General features: G+C 35.5%; 3 protein-coding genes across 3 annotated transcripts in view; 2 read left to right on the top strand and 1 right to left on the bottom strand.

The window, feature by feature from the left end:
* The window catches only part of LOC108773593 (uncharacterized), a 50236-nt gene extending 46866 nt beyond the window's left edge, over positions 1–3370 (bottom strand). Inside the window, exons 1-2 of the mRNA XM_018539446.1 lie at positions 3268–3370; positions 1844–2309 (exon numbers count right to left, since the gene is read on the bottom strand). Coding sequence (XP_018394948.1) covers positions 1844–2221 — 378 coding nt within the window. The 5' untranslated portion in view covers positions 2222–2309; positions 3268–3370. The remainder of the gene's footprint in view (positions 1–1843; positions 2310–3267) is intronic.
* Positions 3371–7789: 4419 nt separating this feature from the next.
* Positions 7790–12441, top strand: LOC108773589 (dihydrolipoyl dehydrogenase, mitochondrial). Its single transcript, XM_018539443.1, has 7 exons — positions 7790–7944; positions 8710–8995; positions 9227–9593; positions 9676–10020; positions 10145–10236; positions 11205–11530; positions 11839–12441. The coding sequence occupies exons 1-7, from the start codon at positions 7900–7902 to the stop codon at positions 11902–11904; spliced, it is 1527 nt and encodes a 508-aa protein (XP_018394945.1). The 5' UTR covers positions 7790–7899; the 3' UTR covers positions 11905–12441.
* A 1534-nt stretch (positions 12442–13975) lies between these two features.
* HDAC3 (histone deacetylase 3) lies at positions 13976–15888 on the top strand. The gene is made up of 2 exons (XM_018539445.1): positions 13976–14323; positions 14405–15888. The coding sequence occupies exon 2, from the start codon at positions 14416–14418 to the stop codon at positions 15715–15717; it is 1302 nt and encodes a 433-aa protein (XP_018394947.1). The 5' UTR covers positions 13976–14323; positions 14405–14415; the 3' UTR covers positions 15718–15888.
* The last annotated feature ends 114 nt before the right edge of the window (positions 15889–16002 follow it).

Below are 16002 nucleotides of genomic sequence, written 5' to 3'. Positions count from 1 at the left end.
TAGAAGACTAAATAAATAGATACTATATTTACACAAAATTTGTAAAATATATAATCTTACAAATACTTTTCAAAGACGTGAAAAATATATAAAAAATTGTTAAATATAATAAGAATTACTTAATAATTTCTGTAAAAATGATGAAAATTAATTCAAGGGCCATTTTGGCTCGAGCTAAACTGATACATTTGTATTTTATTTATCTAATACTATTCTGTTTTTATTTAACCCGATTATTGTTGCTAGCCGAATAGAACCCGTTTTGGGGATCGAGTACCAATAAAGAAGAACAAGAAGTCGGCTGAGAAATATACCGTTGCGACCGGATCGGGCACCAAGTCGGTGGCAACGTCAGCCACCGGGTCCAAAACACGTCTCTCCGTTGCGTTAAATCAAACAAGATTTCTTTATTCCATAAAAAACACGTTTCTTCACTGGAAAATTCGACGCAACCTTTCCAATTTCCAAAGCGAAAAACACCCGTGACTCACGTTCGCAACCTACCGCTTTATCTAAGATTTTTGTTGTCGCGCAATACGCGGCAGTCACGTTCTCGGTGTTATATTGCTACTAATCGATAAGGCTTAATTTCTCCACATATAGAAAAACGGGTTAAGTGAGCCATAAAAAGTAGTGAACATCGATGCTTGGAAAATGCGTCGTAAGTCGTGTAAAAACATTAAGGTGATTACAAGTTCTGGAGAAATTACAAAAAGAAATAACGTTCGATTTCGAATTCTCGATTAAAAAAGACTTTCAAGATGTATGTAGAACGCTTTAAATATCGTTGGATGAGTATCCTTGAATAGACGCGTGATATATTTAGCATTTAGCTTTTTTCTAGTTATTTTATGAGAATCTTGTCGACGTTGATAACTAAATCAAGACGAAACGTGAGCCAATCGATGCTCCATATTGTTTCTTTATCTAATGACCTGATATTTCTAAAAAATAGATGCTTGAATATAACACTATAATCCGATTATTATCCCAATAACTTTCTAATAAAATCTCTAAATGAGAACAATCAACGACGAAGCGAATGGAGTCGGTAATTAATTATTTAAGTCTCTTAGTCAATCAATTATTTTTGTAAATGTTTCTTTACAGTAAAGTGGAAAGTGTTATGAATTTGTGACTATACAATAGCATGATAATATAATCAATTTATCGATTTAGTTTATGACATTTTTATTATTCTTACACTCATTTATAATTTGTTAATTACACATCAATATTTTATTGCATTGACATACTGAAGATGGCCTGATTTAGTAATCTTGGCCGAAGCATCTACGTTTTATTACATTCTTGTTAACATAAATATTTTAAATACAAGACTTGCGCGACAAAGATCTTGCGTGTTACTTTTATGTTCCTTCTATTTATTATTTATAGTCTTTCTATATATACATATATATATAGAACTTTAAATATAATTATCAATACTAACGTTATAGCAGTAAGTTAATAACTGCAAAAATGGAACTTGAAACCACAATTATTTTATCATGCAATTACAATCACAAATACCAAACACTTTTCTCTCAGGGTCAGCTTTTCATTTTTTAACTTGTGATTAGATTTAACCCGATATTTTATCCAATGGGTTTCACTCATGTCATTTATGATGATCCCAGTGAGTAAAACATCAGCTTAACCACAAGTTAATCAGATAATGAAAAATTGGGCCTCTATGTGGTTTATTTACAATCTTCTTGCCAACTTTTTCATAATTTTTTCACGGAGTCGACTTTGCAAAAAGAATGATGAAGAAATTGACGAGAAGATTGTTTTGTCTTCCTGAAGACTCCTTTTCGGCTGCACGATTATTCACACATACCTCACTCGCCTGCTCGCAAGGGGAAGGCACTTTGACAGAGAGTTCCCTCGGGAGATCCTCGATGCTCGCGGCCGTACTCCCGGAATCGTCGTCCACACGTGCGGAGCCAGGGGTAACGCTGTCCTCACCGTCGCCGTCCTTTTCCTTCGACCGCTCCTCGTGCTTCGAGAGCAGTTCGCGCTGCTTCTGGAAGAATTCAGGCTCGCTGAAGCACTTCTCGAGGCTGGCGGCGCGCTGGAGAGACGTCGGCGAGTTTGGAGTCGAGCGCGAGAACTCGAGCTCGTCTCGTAGCAGGTTCTCTGCGCTTTTGTTGCATATTCGCGGTGGATCCTGGTCCCGGAACGTCCTGCGCTGGCTCTTCGATACCTCGCACATCATGCGCTAACCAGAGAATGCCCTTCGTCGGGAGAAAGCCGCGCGGCGTACGTCCAGCGACATTTCACGCGTACATTTCGCAGACGAACGGCTGAAAGAATTTCCGATGATTATTTACGGATCAACGAGAAGACTGTGAATATGAAAGGACATTTTAAAATAGATTTTGAAACGACGTTATCAATATATATAGGTATATGTATACTGCGCGATTGTTATATGGAAGAACAATTTTGCTAGAATATTTAAAAGTTTAATACTAATCTGAAAATAATTCTATTCAACTATCAAAATAATTACATAAGAATTTCAAGCATGATGAGCAATGGCTGCGTTCAGTAGAGAAAGCAGCTTTCCATACTGTTGTGAAATTCTTTAACATGATTGATTTATACATTATTAGATCTAGTGAGGAACTAAGAGCAGGACCAATCATGTTAAAGAGTTTTATAATTGTAAAGCTATTTTTCCTGCCAAATGCAGCCGATAAAAAAAAGTTTTGACATTCTACCAACTAATTCAAGCATCCTACATAATCCCGTACAGCATAAATGTCTAAATTATACCATAAGGAGAGCCTAAAGACATCGTCTGCAGTATATTCGATATGTTCGAGATATTTCTGCAGTATAAGAGTTATCTTGATAGCTAACAAAATTATTATATTTTTAAGTCCATAGTTAAATTTTTAGATAAAAATTTTCGCAAAACTATTCCGTCCTATCACATATCGTTCAATTTGACTTTACTTCATACATCTACGAGAGACAACGTTGCGGCTTATCCTCGAAAACGAAACTGCTTAACTTGCGTAACATCGGCGAATAAATCGAGCTATACGTCAAGAGCTAAATATATCTCATACAGGGTGGAAATAACACGATATCTTCTCGATCGCGCTCGTTTGCAGCGTCAAAATTTTTGACATTTCCAACAGAAGGGATATGCAATCGTACCTTACGCATCAATGCACGCGGGGTTGGATCACAGGGCGGACGCGTAGATTCACCAAGGTGAATCGGTGATTGTATAACATAAGTCACTCTTACCCGTTCCGTCTAACGAGATCCTTTACCCGGTTGATCCTCCGCAGTTTCGCGACGTGACGCACACAGACACCACCAGACGCGAGACTACCACTCCGCGAGGGACGACCACCCCGCGTGCGTCATGCGGAAGGACATCTGTTGCCCCGCGACACCCCTCGGCGAGCGAGACGTTCACCTCTCTTTCTTCTCCCTTTTCGCTCTCCATAAGTCTCGCTTTCTCTCTCGCACGTACAAGGGATCGTTACGCTCATACCACGCACGCGTAATGTACAGGGTGACGCGTGGAAAAGTGGTCTGGCGCCAATGTCGATGAAACTTGCTACACACACACACACACAAAAATGGTTGAGTAATTTTTTCTTTAAAAGACTGTAATAAAAATATTCTGGCTATTTTTGATGAATTTATAATAAACTATACTTATCTGAAAGTAAAAATATTAGAGGTTTAAGATAATACATTGTAATTATAATAAATTCGTTCAAGTAATTATGTTTCACAATAAAGTAAATCACACACTATCTCAGAAAGTGAGCACAAACAACTCTTAAATTTTACATAAGTGTGCGCTTATCTCTATATATGGACCTGCCAGATCTATAAAATTTATTAGAATTCAGCGCATATATTATTTTATATTTTTTTCGTACATTGTCTCAAGAGTATAACATTATACTATTATATAATGATTCACTATGTTCATAAGGAATTTTTTAATTTTAGTATAATAAATTCAATTAAAATTATACGATAAAATATTCTGAAAATGAGTGATTTTAATCTAAAAAAAAAAGTTAACATCTAAGTGGATATTTTCTTTTGAATTCTGATTCTACTGATAAAAATGTAAAACAAATGATATTTATTGTAATATTTTTAACTCTATTGTTCTTTCCTTTTTTATTTGATTGTTATGGATTTAAATTGAATAAAAAAAAAAGTATAACTAAATTTAGTTACTTTTTTCTAACTTTAAAACTTTTTTTTACTTTAAAATTTTCTGAAAAAAGATTAAGAAGTTAAAATAAGGAGAAATAACTTTGTGAATTGCGATTTTAGTTTAGTTTGCAGTCTATTTTTAATTTAATTGATTGTAACGTTTACTGAGAGAGAAATTTATGTTTTATTTAAAAACATTTTTGAGAGAAAATTTCTTAAATTTTTTGTACAAGAGTTGAAACATTTTTTAGAAATACTAAAAAAGTTTATATCTTTTCTAGAATTTTTTATATTGTATGTGTGAATTCTGAAATACTAGTAAGATTACTTATTTAATAATTTAAAAAAAAAAAAACAAATTCTGAAGAATTTTAAGATGTTTTTAAAAATAATCTTTAGAGAGAGAAGAGAGGGAAGGGAAAGAATGTTAAAGGATGAGAAATTTTTAAAAGTATATATTATAATATGAGAATGTTTTGACGTCAAAGATTATTTTCATTTTTGCGTGCAATTATCAATTTATTTAAAATGCATGTATCCTTGCGCAAGAGGGGCCCTTCCGAGTTTCGTTTCCATTACTGCTTATTCATGTAGTATCTCTCTCTTTCTTTCCTGTCCCTTCCTTGTCTCTCCCTCGCCCTTTATCTATTCTACTACCGACCCTTTTATTATTATCATCTTCTCTTTCTCTCTCATTATCCCGCTACCCTCTCTCTTCTCGAGTTTCGCTCTTCACCCTTTCATCCCCTTATCGCCCTAATTCATACTTCCTTCCTCGTCATTTTTTTCCCTTTTCCTTTCGTTATGCTTTCCCTTCTTCCACTCTACAATGCGACCTAACCCACAGAGAAAACCGAAAATCGTGGGGCTCTCGTCGTGAATTATACCGACATGGGGATGCATAGGCGAGACGACGACGCTGGCGGCGTCGTGACGCCGCCTAAAGTGCTCATGCGTCAATCGATCCGCGACTTTCGCCGAAGGAAGAAATTCTTTGGCGTGTTTCGGTGTCTTTATCAATCGTTGAAAGTTCATCCTCCACTCTCGTCGATCTCGTTTCCTTTGAAGCTGCAGAATGAAACAATTCGATGCTCATTTAGCAAACGATGAATCACAACAGATTCTTTTCTCTTCTTTCTGCACATTGATTTTGAAAATGACGTCGTGGACAGTCTGACACATTTTTCGATTAATTTGAAACTCTACTTATGAAATAAATAGAATTTTTGTAATTGTTATAAAATCGAAAATACAAATATATTACATTTGTAAAAGGAAATTATTACTTTTATACAAGTCATTAAAAATTATTTCTCTTACGTATTGGAGTACAAATTAGTTCGGTCCGTTTTCCAAAAGATGATCGCCTCCAAAGACGAGTCATTTTTTCAAGATGGAATTCAAAAATTGCCTGAGAGATGGGAAAAAGTAGTAGCCAGCGATGGACAATACTTTAATTAATCTGTTTATTCATTTTGTTTTGAAATAAATGCATTTTTGAACATAAAAAACGAACCGAACTAATTTGTACACTTATATTATTTTCTTCTTTTTTATCGTGTGCCGCCATAACAACATTATGTTAATAACGTTGTTAGACATCATAATCCTTAGACACGTCAACATATATCTCTTTCATATATATATATATAATTATCTTTATTTTGTTTTTGTTTTTTTTAGATTACTATAATGAAATAATTGACATGGATACAGATATTAATTTATTATTTGGTTTTGCAAAAGCAATAGACATGGCTTCAAGTAGATAAAGATCTAAAGTGGACACTGAAATATGCGATAGATGTGTATCTGTACTTAAAAAAATAAAAGTTAAGACGGAAACGAAAAAATATCTCGCATTAACACAGAGGTTCGAAGCAGCAGTAAATGATGTTTTAACCGGAGCAGACAACCAATCGGTCGCTAGTAATTATGAACTTGATTTCGAGACACTGTGTGACGAGATACACCGCTTAAAAAATCTGGGACAGAGCTGTACGAGTACAATGGAACGGAAAGAATTTTCTGGTACAAGGAGGAAATACTGTTATTGAAGATCTTAGCAACGCAATCCTATTGCACATGTCAGACGTGCACGTTAGAACGACTGCCATGTATTTGGCTTTTATCATATAAAGGCCCAATAGAAAAATAAAATATATCCGCGCGAGTGGGATATGAATTAGTAGGTGGGAAAAGGATGGCAGATAAATTTCAAAATAGAGATTTTGAATACGAAATGAGATTTTGAACTCGTTTCCGACACACTATATGCAATCTAACACAAAACAATTTGCAAAGTTAATAGAACAAACTTTTAACAAAAATCAACTAAAAATAACATAATATCAATATTATAATTTTACACTCAACAATGTGAGAGTAACAATTTCCAAAACGTGAAATTTACATTATATATTCGCTCTTTTGGAGTGAGATTTAATTCCAATTATTTAGAGTTGCTTAAAGTGTACATTGCATTTACATTGTTGAGACTGAGTGCTTCACAATTAGTGACATAAATATCGACAAGTATGAGATTATTGTTAATAAATAGTGTTTACTGAGCTAAGTATTAATTTTCGAGATTGATGTATCTGTAAACTTAAAAAATGATTAATCGAAAAAGGATAGACAATTATCATTCTTAACCCTTAATAATCCTATAAGACTATGATACACAGAAAAACTTAAACAATAAATAAAAAGTAAGCTACAAGAAAATTAACATGTTGGATTTGCTATATTTGCATATTATGCATGGCCTTTTAGGACCATGGAATACAAACAAACTTAAGCATAGTAAGACGTAAGCAGCAAGGAAATTAACTAAAGCCTATTCTACAATTGCGTAAGCATAATGTTGTAGTTTTATTGCTTAAATTTTTTTGGATGCCACGATGGCTCTTAAACGCTACACTCTATGGAAACAATACATATACCAATTTAATTCGATTGCTTAATGTTAAAAATGAAAAGATGTAAAAAAATTCTTTTCAATCAAAACACCAAATATTATGTATGTTTACTAATAAAAAAAATTTTAAGCAATGGAAAAAATATTGGAAAAGTATTAGAAAAAGAAAGCCGCGAATGTCATATCAAAAAAGCATTTAAGAGACTGTTTAACTGACCAACTTAAATAAGAGCAGAAAGGAAGATAACCTAATAACATTAAAAGATGTTAAAAAGGAAACACTTTTTTAACATTTTTAGATCTAAATTTCAGACATATTGCTTGCTAATTAGTATAGTAAGAGCAGTAATAACATAACACGTGATATTCTATACTCACGTGACGATTCAAGAATCATATGTATATATTCGCTCCCGAATAGAATTGTTTTGCTGTTTTTCAGAGATGACTTTTTTTAATATGCTATTTTAACGAAATATATAGCATTATACATATATGTACATGATACTGCACGCACTCTTGAATCTTTTAGTAGTACATACATATAGAAAATATATAGCTGACAGATAGATGGAATTCCTGGCGCCATCTTTTGACGCCTTTTGCAAACTGAGTGTGTTCTGTAATCACTGAATTATCAGCATATCTTCCGAAAGGCGAACCTGCGTGATAACCGGTAGACCTTTTAGTTTCACTGCCGAACTTTTTTTCCCCTTTATATACCTCCTTCATTTATTGTCGGAATTAGAGGTGTATTTTCATATTTTGAAGGTATGATGCAAGCCAGCTTTTGGAATCTGGTGACCACGTCGATCAGGGTAAGTCACGCGTGAATGGATTATTTCGTGCAGGATGTATTTCACGATATCGCTTTCGTAACATCTCGTAGTCATTCCTCGTTCAACATGATTCTCGTTCTTAGTGAGAATCGATGATTATAACTACACAGACCGCTAGACCTATCTCTTAGATTTTCAGGACTCTTGGAAAAACTCAGAGTTTCTGTAAAAGTAGCTTCACAGATTGGTTATGTCATTTCTTTCTCTGTGTTAGTATACCACCGAATCTGTTCTTTTAGCTTTTACGTTACACCTTCTACATTCAAAAGAATGAAAAACAGGTTTATGTATACGTATGTACACATACGCACACATATATATATAATTTTATTATATGTGTACATGTAAAGAAAACTATATTAACGATTTTATATTTTTGTTATAATTTTTTATACACACACACACACACGTGTGTGTGTGTGTATATAAAGAACTTGTTACAACAGTGGGTTAGTTCACATTTTGTAAAAACTAAATTAACTCTAAAATTACAATGATATTTGCATTCTTTCATCACTTTAACTGCAAAATTTATTCAGTCTATTTTTACAAAATAGATTAGTCATTTTGCAGTAAGTCTTCTACATACAATATTTTTTTACATATATTAAGTAACATTATTGCAGTAAGTTCTCTGCATTAAATATTTTTTTATTATACATACATTTTTTTCATTTTTAATTATTATTTTTTGCCAAGTGTGCTCATTGGTCATTAATTAGTTTTATTTTTATTTGTTATCAGCCAATATGCATAAAGCGTGTTCTACCAGGCATGACAGCCATCCAACAGCATAGATATGCCAGTACATTGGATGCAGATTTAGTGGTGATTGGGGCTGGTCCCGGTGGATATGTAGCAGCGATTAAAGCTGCACAATTAGGCATGAAAACTGTTTGCGTGGAGAAAGGCTCAACTCTAGGAGGCACGTGTCTCAATGTTGGATGTATTCCATCGAAGTCACTTTTAAACAATTCACATTATTATCACATGGCACATAGTGGGGATTTAGCAAACCGTGGAGTTGTTGGTCAGTAACTGAGTTAAGCTCATTTTTACCAACGTAAATTAACTTTAACCTTGGTTTAATCTCAGTCTAATCTTGATTACACCTCTTTAATTTACTCTTTTTCTACTTCTTAGAACTAAAAGAACATAAATTGAACCGAGATTAAAGTTAATCTATATTGGAATAAATGAACATTAGGAAAATCATTTATAGAGAAAGTTAAATTGTATGATAATAGATTATTCTTTGCAGTATCAAATGTTCAATTGGACCTCAACAAGCTTATGGAACAGAAAACAAACGTAGTCAAAGCTTTAACAAGTGGTATAGCGGGCTTGTTTAAAAAGAACAAAGTTGAGTGGGTTAAAGGTCATGGAAAAATCACAGGCAAAAACCAGGTCACTGCCTTAAAACCTGATGGATCGATGGAATCGACTATCAACACAAAGAATATTTTGATAGCAACTGGAAGCGAAGTTACGCCTTTCGCTGGTATCGAGATCGACGAGAAACAGGTTGTGTCCTCAACAGGTGCACTGTCCCTCAGTGAAGTTCCCAAGAGGCTTATCGTTATCGGAGCTGGTGTCATTGGATTGGAATTAGGCTCAGTTTGGCAGAGGTAAATTACTAAATTTACAATAAAAGTATTCTTTAATATTAAGAGATAATCATTCGTTTTCGCTAAAATATTATCTCTGCAGACTGGGTTCCGATGTAACGGCTGTTGAATTCATGCCGACAATTGGTGGTATGGGTATCGACGGGGAAGTTAGTAAAACTATGCAGAAGGTGCTCGCGAAACAAGGACTGAAGTTTAAACTAGGAACGAAAGTCACAGCTGCTAACAAGCGTGGCAATGAGATCGTGGTTTCCGTCGAAGATGCGAAAGACTCGAGCAAAAAGGAAGACTTGACGTGCGACGTGTTGCTGGTGTGCGTCGGCAGAAGGCCGTACACGCAAAACTTAGGGTTGGAGGATATGGGCATCGAAAGGGACGAAAAAGGAAGAATACCCGTGAATAACCGATTCCAGACTGTAGTGCCTAGGTAATTAAAATTTAATTTGGAAATTAAATGTCATTTTGCAATTGTAATTTACTCCAGTATACATATACCTGCGACGAAATATCTTATTGACTCCAAGTAACTGTTTTCATAATTAAATTCGCAGTATTTATGCTATTGGTGATTGCATTCACGGACCAATGTTGGCTCACAAGGCAGAGGACGAGGGTATAATTACAGTGGAGGGTATTACCGGAGGTAATTTTTATTTGCATTTTAAGTATTATTTATTAGCTTATCTTATTTTAAGCCAAAGATAGAGAAAAATTAGAAAGTAAAATTAAATTCTTTATTCTTCACGTACAGTATACGTTAGTAAGATATTGTTGTATATGCAACATTATTTCTCAATATAATTGTTTAGCTTTGTAAGCATATTGTCTGTAACAGTCGACAAGTTATTCAGTTTGCAAGATTTTTGTCTGTCCACGAAGCCATATACATAGACCGCTTCCTAAATTCTAGATCTATAAAAATTAAACTCTTCACACACAGGACATCCTATGATCCTGGTCTTACTACTTCTGATGTCCATTTGTTTGAATTATTGAAGGAAGTCCTGCGTGTTCAGTGACAAATTCCAATTGTCTTAGAGTTTAAGGAGCAATACATACGTGGCTTAATACGAAGCAGCCATGCTTCGCAGACAAAATCAGAAGACTAAGGCTAATTCTACAATGTGCTTTTTGTTTCCTGTTTTTTGCTGTTTGTTTCTTGTCTTCTTGATCAAAAAAGCAAGAGACAAACAACAAGAAACAAAAAGCACATTGTAGAATTAGTCTTAGGACTACGGCACACAAAAAAAAACTTAAGCAGTAAAAAGTAAGCAGTAAGTGAATTGACCAATCACAGTAGAGTCCGTAAGACTTCTAAGATAAGCAGTAACCAATCCAACATGCTCGATTTTCTTACTACTTACTTCTTACTGCCTTAAATTTTTTGTGTCCCCATGGTCTTTATGACACAAAATGTGTTGCAAAGCTGTACGATTATATTTAAAAGTGACGTTGTCACTTATATATTTTGCTAACATATGTGTATTATGTAAGAAGAATAAATAAATTTGCTTTTAAAATTTCCCCTCGTACAAATACGAACTTGTTTCTTTTTTTTTTTTCGTTTGGTGTAATTAAATATGAATTATCTCGTACTTATCTAATGCATAGGCGCGGTTCACATCGATTACAACTGCGTACCGAGCGTGATATATACGCATCCGGAAGTGGGTTGGGTCGGCAAAACGGAGGAAGATTTGAAAAAGGAGGGCATTGATTATAAGGTCGGCAAGTTTCCGTTCATGGCAAATTCCCGAGCGAAAACAAATCTCGAAACGGACGGCTTCGCCAAGGTACTTGCCGATAGCAACACGGACAAGATCCTGGGCGTCCACATGATCGGACCGACCGCAGGAGAGCTCATCAATGAAGCAGTTCTTGCAATGGAATATGGCGCCAGTGCAGAAGACGTTGCCCGTGTATGTCATGCACATCCGGTAAGAATTTAATGTAAATTTTATAACTAATAGTTCGCGTTTTGTACATATCTTTATATGATTAATCCTCTTGACACCAATTCATCATTTGACATTTAAAAATCAGGAGACGCGGTAGTGTCTCCGATCATGTTCAAATTTAATTTTGTGTAAAAAGTATGAAAAAATAATCCTTAATCTTTTTTAATCATATCACTTATTATACTTAACTGTTAATTCTTGCTGAAATCGACTCTGACCTGGGAAGATAAATTTAAATAGAATTATTTTATCATAAGCGTGATTTATATATTTTTTCTTTCTTTTAGACGTGCGCTGAGGCACTCAGAGAAGCTCATCTGGCAGCCTACTTCGGCAAACCCATCAACTTTTAAGATCTTGTAGAGAATAAGCGAATTACACTTGTTAGTTCATATTGTGAATGTGTTCAGCATTAAATGTGCCTGTCTGCAAATTTTACTGACAATGAGATGACTCGTTTCACAGACAGACATGTTTAAGCTCAACCAGATGTATGATTCACATGGCTCTTTCGACTTTACATCGTAGCCTGGATCTAGTCTACGTATCAACGTCGTACATCGTGCGAATCACATAGCGCGTCGTATGAGGGATTACAATTGTAAATAAAAGCTGAAAGCTATTACGCGAAGGTGTGACTTTATCTCTGTCACGTGATTATTGTATTTATTACGAATAAATGAAAAAAAGTGCGGCATTATAATCTTTCGGATTCTTCGAATCCAAAAGGAAATAAAGAAATATAAATGTAAATATAATATAGATAAGAGATAAAGAAAGTGTAACATGTTATAAAATCAAAGTGCACTGCAGAGAAAATTCCTAAACAAATTATTTTATATATATATAAAAAAAGGATCCTCATGTATTATAGAAACAGAACAAAGCATTTTAATTTTATCGAGGGTCTTTATAAATAATTAAAGTTAATTTTTTTTCAAGTCATTGTCTTATATTCCTAGAAAGAAAACAATATTCATTTTATTGCAATCGCAGATGCATTTTGCATTTTTGATTAAAAAAATATATAAAAAGTCATAATGATTCAATTATATTGTTCAATGTTGTTTTTGCTTTCTGGAGATCTGTTTGTGGTTGCTTGAAATCCCTAAAAATGTTCGTACTTAAAATATAAATATATATTCAAGTGTTGAGAAGAGAGAAAATAAAGAATTAAAAAAGTGCTAACAGATTTAAGGCCTGTCATCGACGTATAATCAGAGTGAAGAAAATTTCCAATGGTTGTAAAATAAATGTTTTGCTGAATGCGGCCATTGCTATGTGTAGGAGCAATGAGATATTAAAGACTGACTTTGGCTGTGTTCAGCATAGAAAACTGATCATTAATTTTTCGATACGATTGATTCGTATATTTTTAGATTCAACAAAGAACTAAAGGCAAGAATCAATCTTATTAAAGCATCATTGATCTTACTGATTAGTTTTTTTTTATTGAACGTGATCATTCGCTCATGGGAGTTGGCATGTTCACCACATGCCATAATCTGCTTACCTGAATTTAATGAGGGTCTTGAAGTCGAAACTTTCATCTGTTCTTCAGACAGTATTGTATTCATTGCAATATCTATCGGCACTGTTGCAGATTCATCAAGATCTGAGATAAAATGAACAAGTATTAATATATTGTATAATAAGGGTGATAACAAAAAAAAATCAAATAATAATACACTCTTGAAGAAGCTTATACTTGTATACCTTTGCTGATTGATGATCCTAAATTCAGTATGTAATTTTCTTTTTCGTAGCGGTGAATAGCCTAAGAGGGATCGCATCCACGAAGACTCTTTGTAAACTGCTGCATCAAAATGGATGGAACAGATGCGTCCTACGCATATAAAATGTGTTACTTTCATTGTATGAGTCTGTAATGTATGTAAGCAAGGATGTATGACTTATACATACCATTTTTTTAACATTTCTTTTCCACACGCTTCTTTTCACTGTAGTATTAACGGTTTCTCTTTTAGGCTGCGTTCGGAAATATCACCCAGGTTTTACTCACGCAGTCTTAATTGGAAAGCGATAAAAGTATATTTTTTAATTCTTTTTTCCGGTGATACTATTTTTTACGCACTTACTTTTGACAAATACTCATTTTGGTCTTTCAAGCTGTCAGTTCAAAATTACAACGGTGTAAATGTTTAAATTTGCCGCATTTGCCTAGTCCGTTTCTTTCTTCTCCGATCCCGTCCCGTCTATCGAAACTGCACGCATGGTGGAAATATTTTCCACCATGACTGCACGTATACCATCCCAATATAGGTCTGTTCTTTTTGACTGAACTTGTAGTACATACATACACCAATTCATCTTTTTCCTTTTCTCTCCTCCAGGAGGAGAGAAAAAAGATAAACTGGTGCAAAAGTTCAGCCAAAAAGAACAGACCTATGGTTACCCCTTCCACCATGATTGAGACGATTCAGCTTGAATCAATCCATGGTGAATGAATGAATCCACCACAATCCACCATTGTCCACCATGAACCACCATACTCGAATTATCGGCATCTCGTTTAATCACATTCGTCCCGTTGTGAAATAAGTAAATCTTAGTTTCTTATAGTTGCGGCAGATTAATTTCACCACAATAAACACGATAAACACCAAAGAGCTCGAGAGTGCATCGAACGCGGAATTTTTATCACTCGTCGGGGTGAGTTAGGTAAAAGTTAATTTCCCAAAAAGTTACAACAACGCGGTGACAGGATCGCGAGAAGGTTAGATTAAAATTTCACTCTGGAAAGAATATGAGGTATGTATCTGTATTTTCTGTTTAACGGATGTTGAATATGTTTGCCCTCGTAGTGACGCTCACGAACCTTCCATTGCGTAGATAACCTCAACATGAGCTACAACAAGAAGGTGGCGTATTTCTACAACCCAGAGGTGGGTAACTTCCATTATGGACCGGGTCATCCTATGAAGCCGCACCGGTTGTCCGTGATTCACAGCCTCGTGCTTAATTATGGCCTCCACAGGAAGATGCAAATATATCGACCATACCGTGCCAGTACCCATGACATGTGCCGCTTTCATTCGGAGGATTACGTGGAGTTCTTGCAGCGGGTCACGCCGCAGAATCTACAAGGCTATACCAAGTACCTGAGTCACTTCAACGTGGGAGATGACTGTCCGGTGTTCGACGGCCTCTTTGATTTTTGCTCTATGTATACTGGTGCTTCATTAGACGGTGCTACCAAGTTGAATAATAATTGCTGCGACATTGCCGTCAACTGGAGTGGTGGTCTACATCATGCCAAGAAATTCGAAGCGTCTGGCTTCTGTTACATTAACGATATCGTGATTGCTATATTGGAATTGCTTAAATATCGCGCCCGAGTGCTGTACATTGACATTGATGTACATCACGGAGACGGCGTGCAGGAAGCCTTCTATTTAACTGATCGTGTTATGACCGTATCGTTTCACAAGTACGGCAATTATTTCTTCCCTGGCACTGGCGACATGTATGAGATTGGTGCTGAGAGTGGCCGTTATTATTCTGTAAATGTGCCATTGAAGGAAGGAATTGACGATGCGTCGTATATTCAGGTTTTCAAGCCCGTTATATCCCACGTGATGGAGTTCTTCCAACCAACGGCGATAGTGCTTCAGTGTGGTGCCGATTCCCTTGCAAATGACCGACTCGGATGCTTCAGTCTCAGCACAAAAGGGCATGGCGAGTGCGTTAAGTTTGTGAGGGACTTGAATGTACCGTTACTGACTGTCGGTGGTGGTGGTTACACATTACGAAATGTTGCTAGATGCTGGACGTATGAAACGTCTCTGCTTGTAGATGAGCAAATCAGTAATGAGCTCCCATATACAGAGTACTTGGAGTATTTTGCGCCAGATTTCACCCTACATCCCGAGGTCGTAACCAGACAGGATAACGCTAATAGTAAGCAGTATCTTGAAGCAATCACAAGACACGTGTGTGACAATCTCAAAATGATTCAGCATTCGCCGAGCGTACAGATGCAGGACGTTCCGTGCGATGCGTTACCACCCGAAGAGGAAAGGCAACCAGAACCGGATCCAGACTCTCGACAGAATCCACAAGACACAGACAAGATTGTCGAACCAGCGAATGAGTATTATGCCGGTGACAAAGATCAGGATAAGATGGATACGAACGATTCGTGATAAAGACAGTATTATAGTGTTTACGATGATGTGAACAAGATTACACTTGATCCTTTTTATGAAGTTCAATAGATTCAATAGAATCCAACAAATCCATTGTATAGTTCGAAATTGATCAATTTCATGATTCTGCAAAGAAACTGCCGAGATTAAATCTTTTCTACGACTGATTCCAGGACAATAGTAAGATATTATCGTGCAATTATTCAATTTTAACTTTTGAGACTATTGATGTATATGAAACATGACGAACGAACGTTGTTTAATGCAATGTAAGGATGCGCG

The sequence above is a fragment of the Cyphomyrmex costatus genome, unplaced genomic scaffold (genome assembly GCF_001594065.2).
Source record: "Cyphomyrmex costatus isolate MS0001 unplaced genomic scaffold, Ccosl1.0 scaffold214, whole genome shotgun sequence".
Classification (NCBI taxonomy): domain Eukaryota; kingdom Metazoa; phylum Arthropoda; class Insecta; order Hymenoptera; family Formicidae; genus Cyphomyrmex; species Cyphomyrmex costatus.
This window is presented reverse-complemented; position numbering and strand designations above follow the sequence as displayed.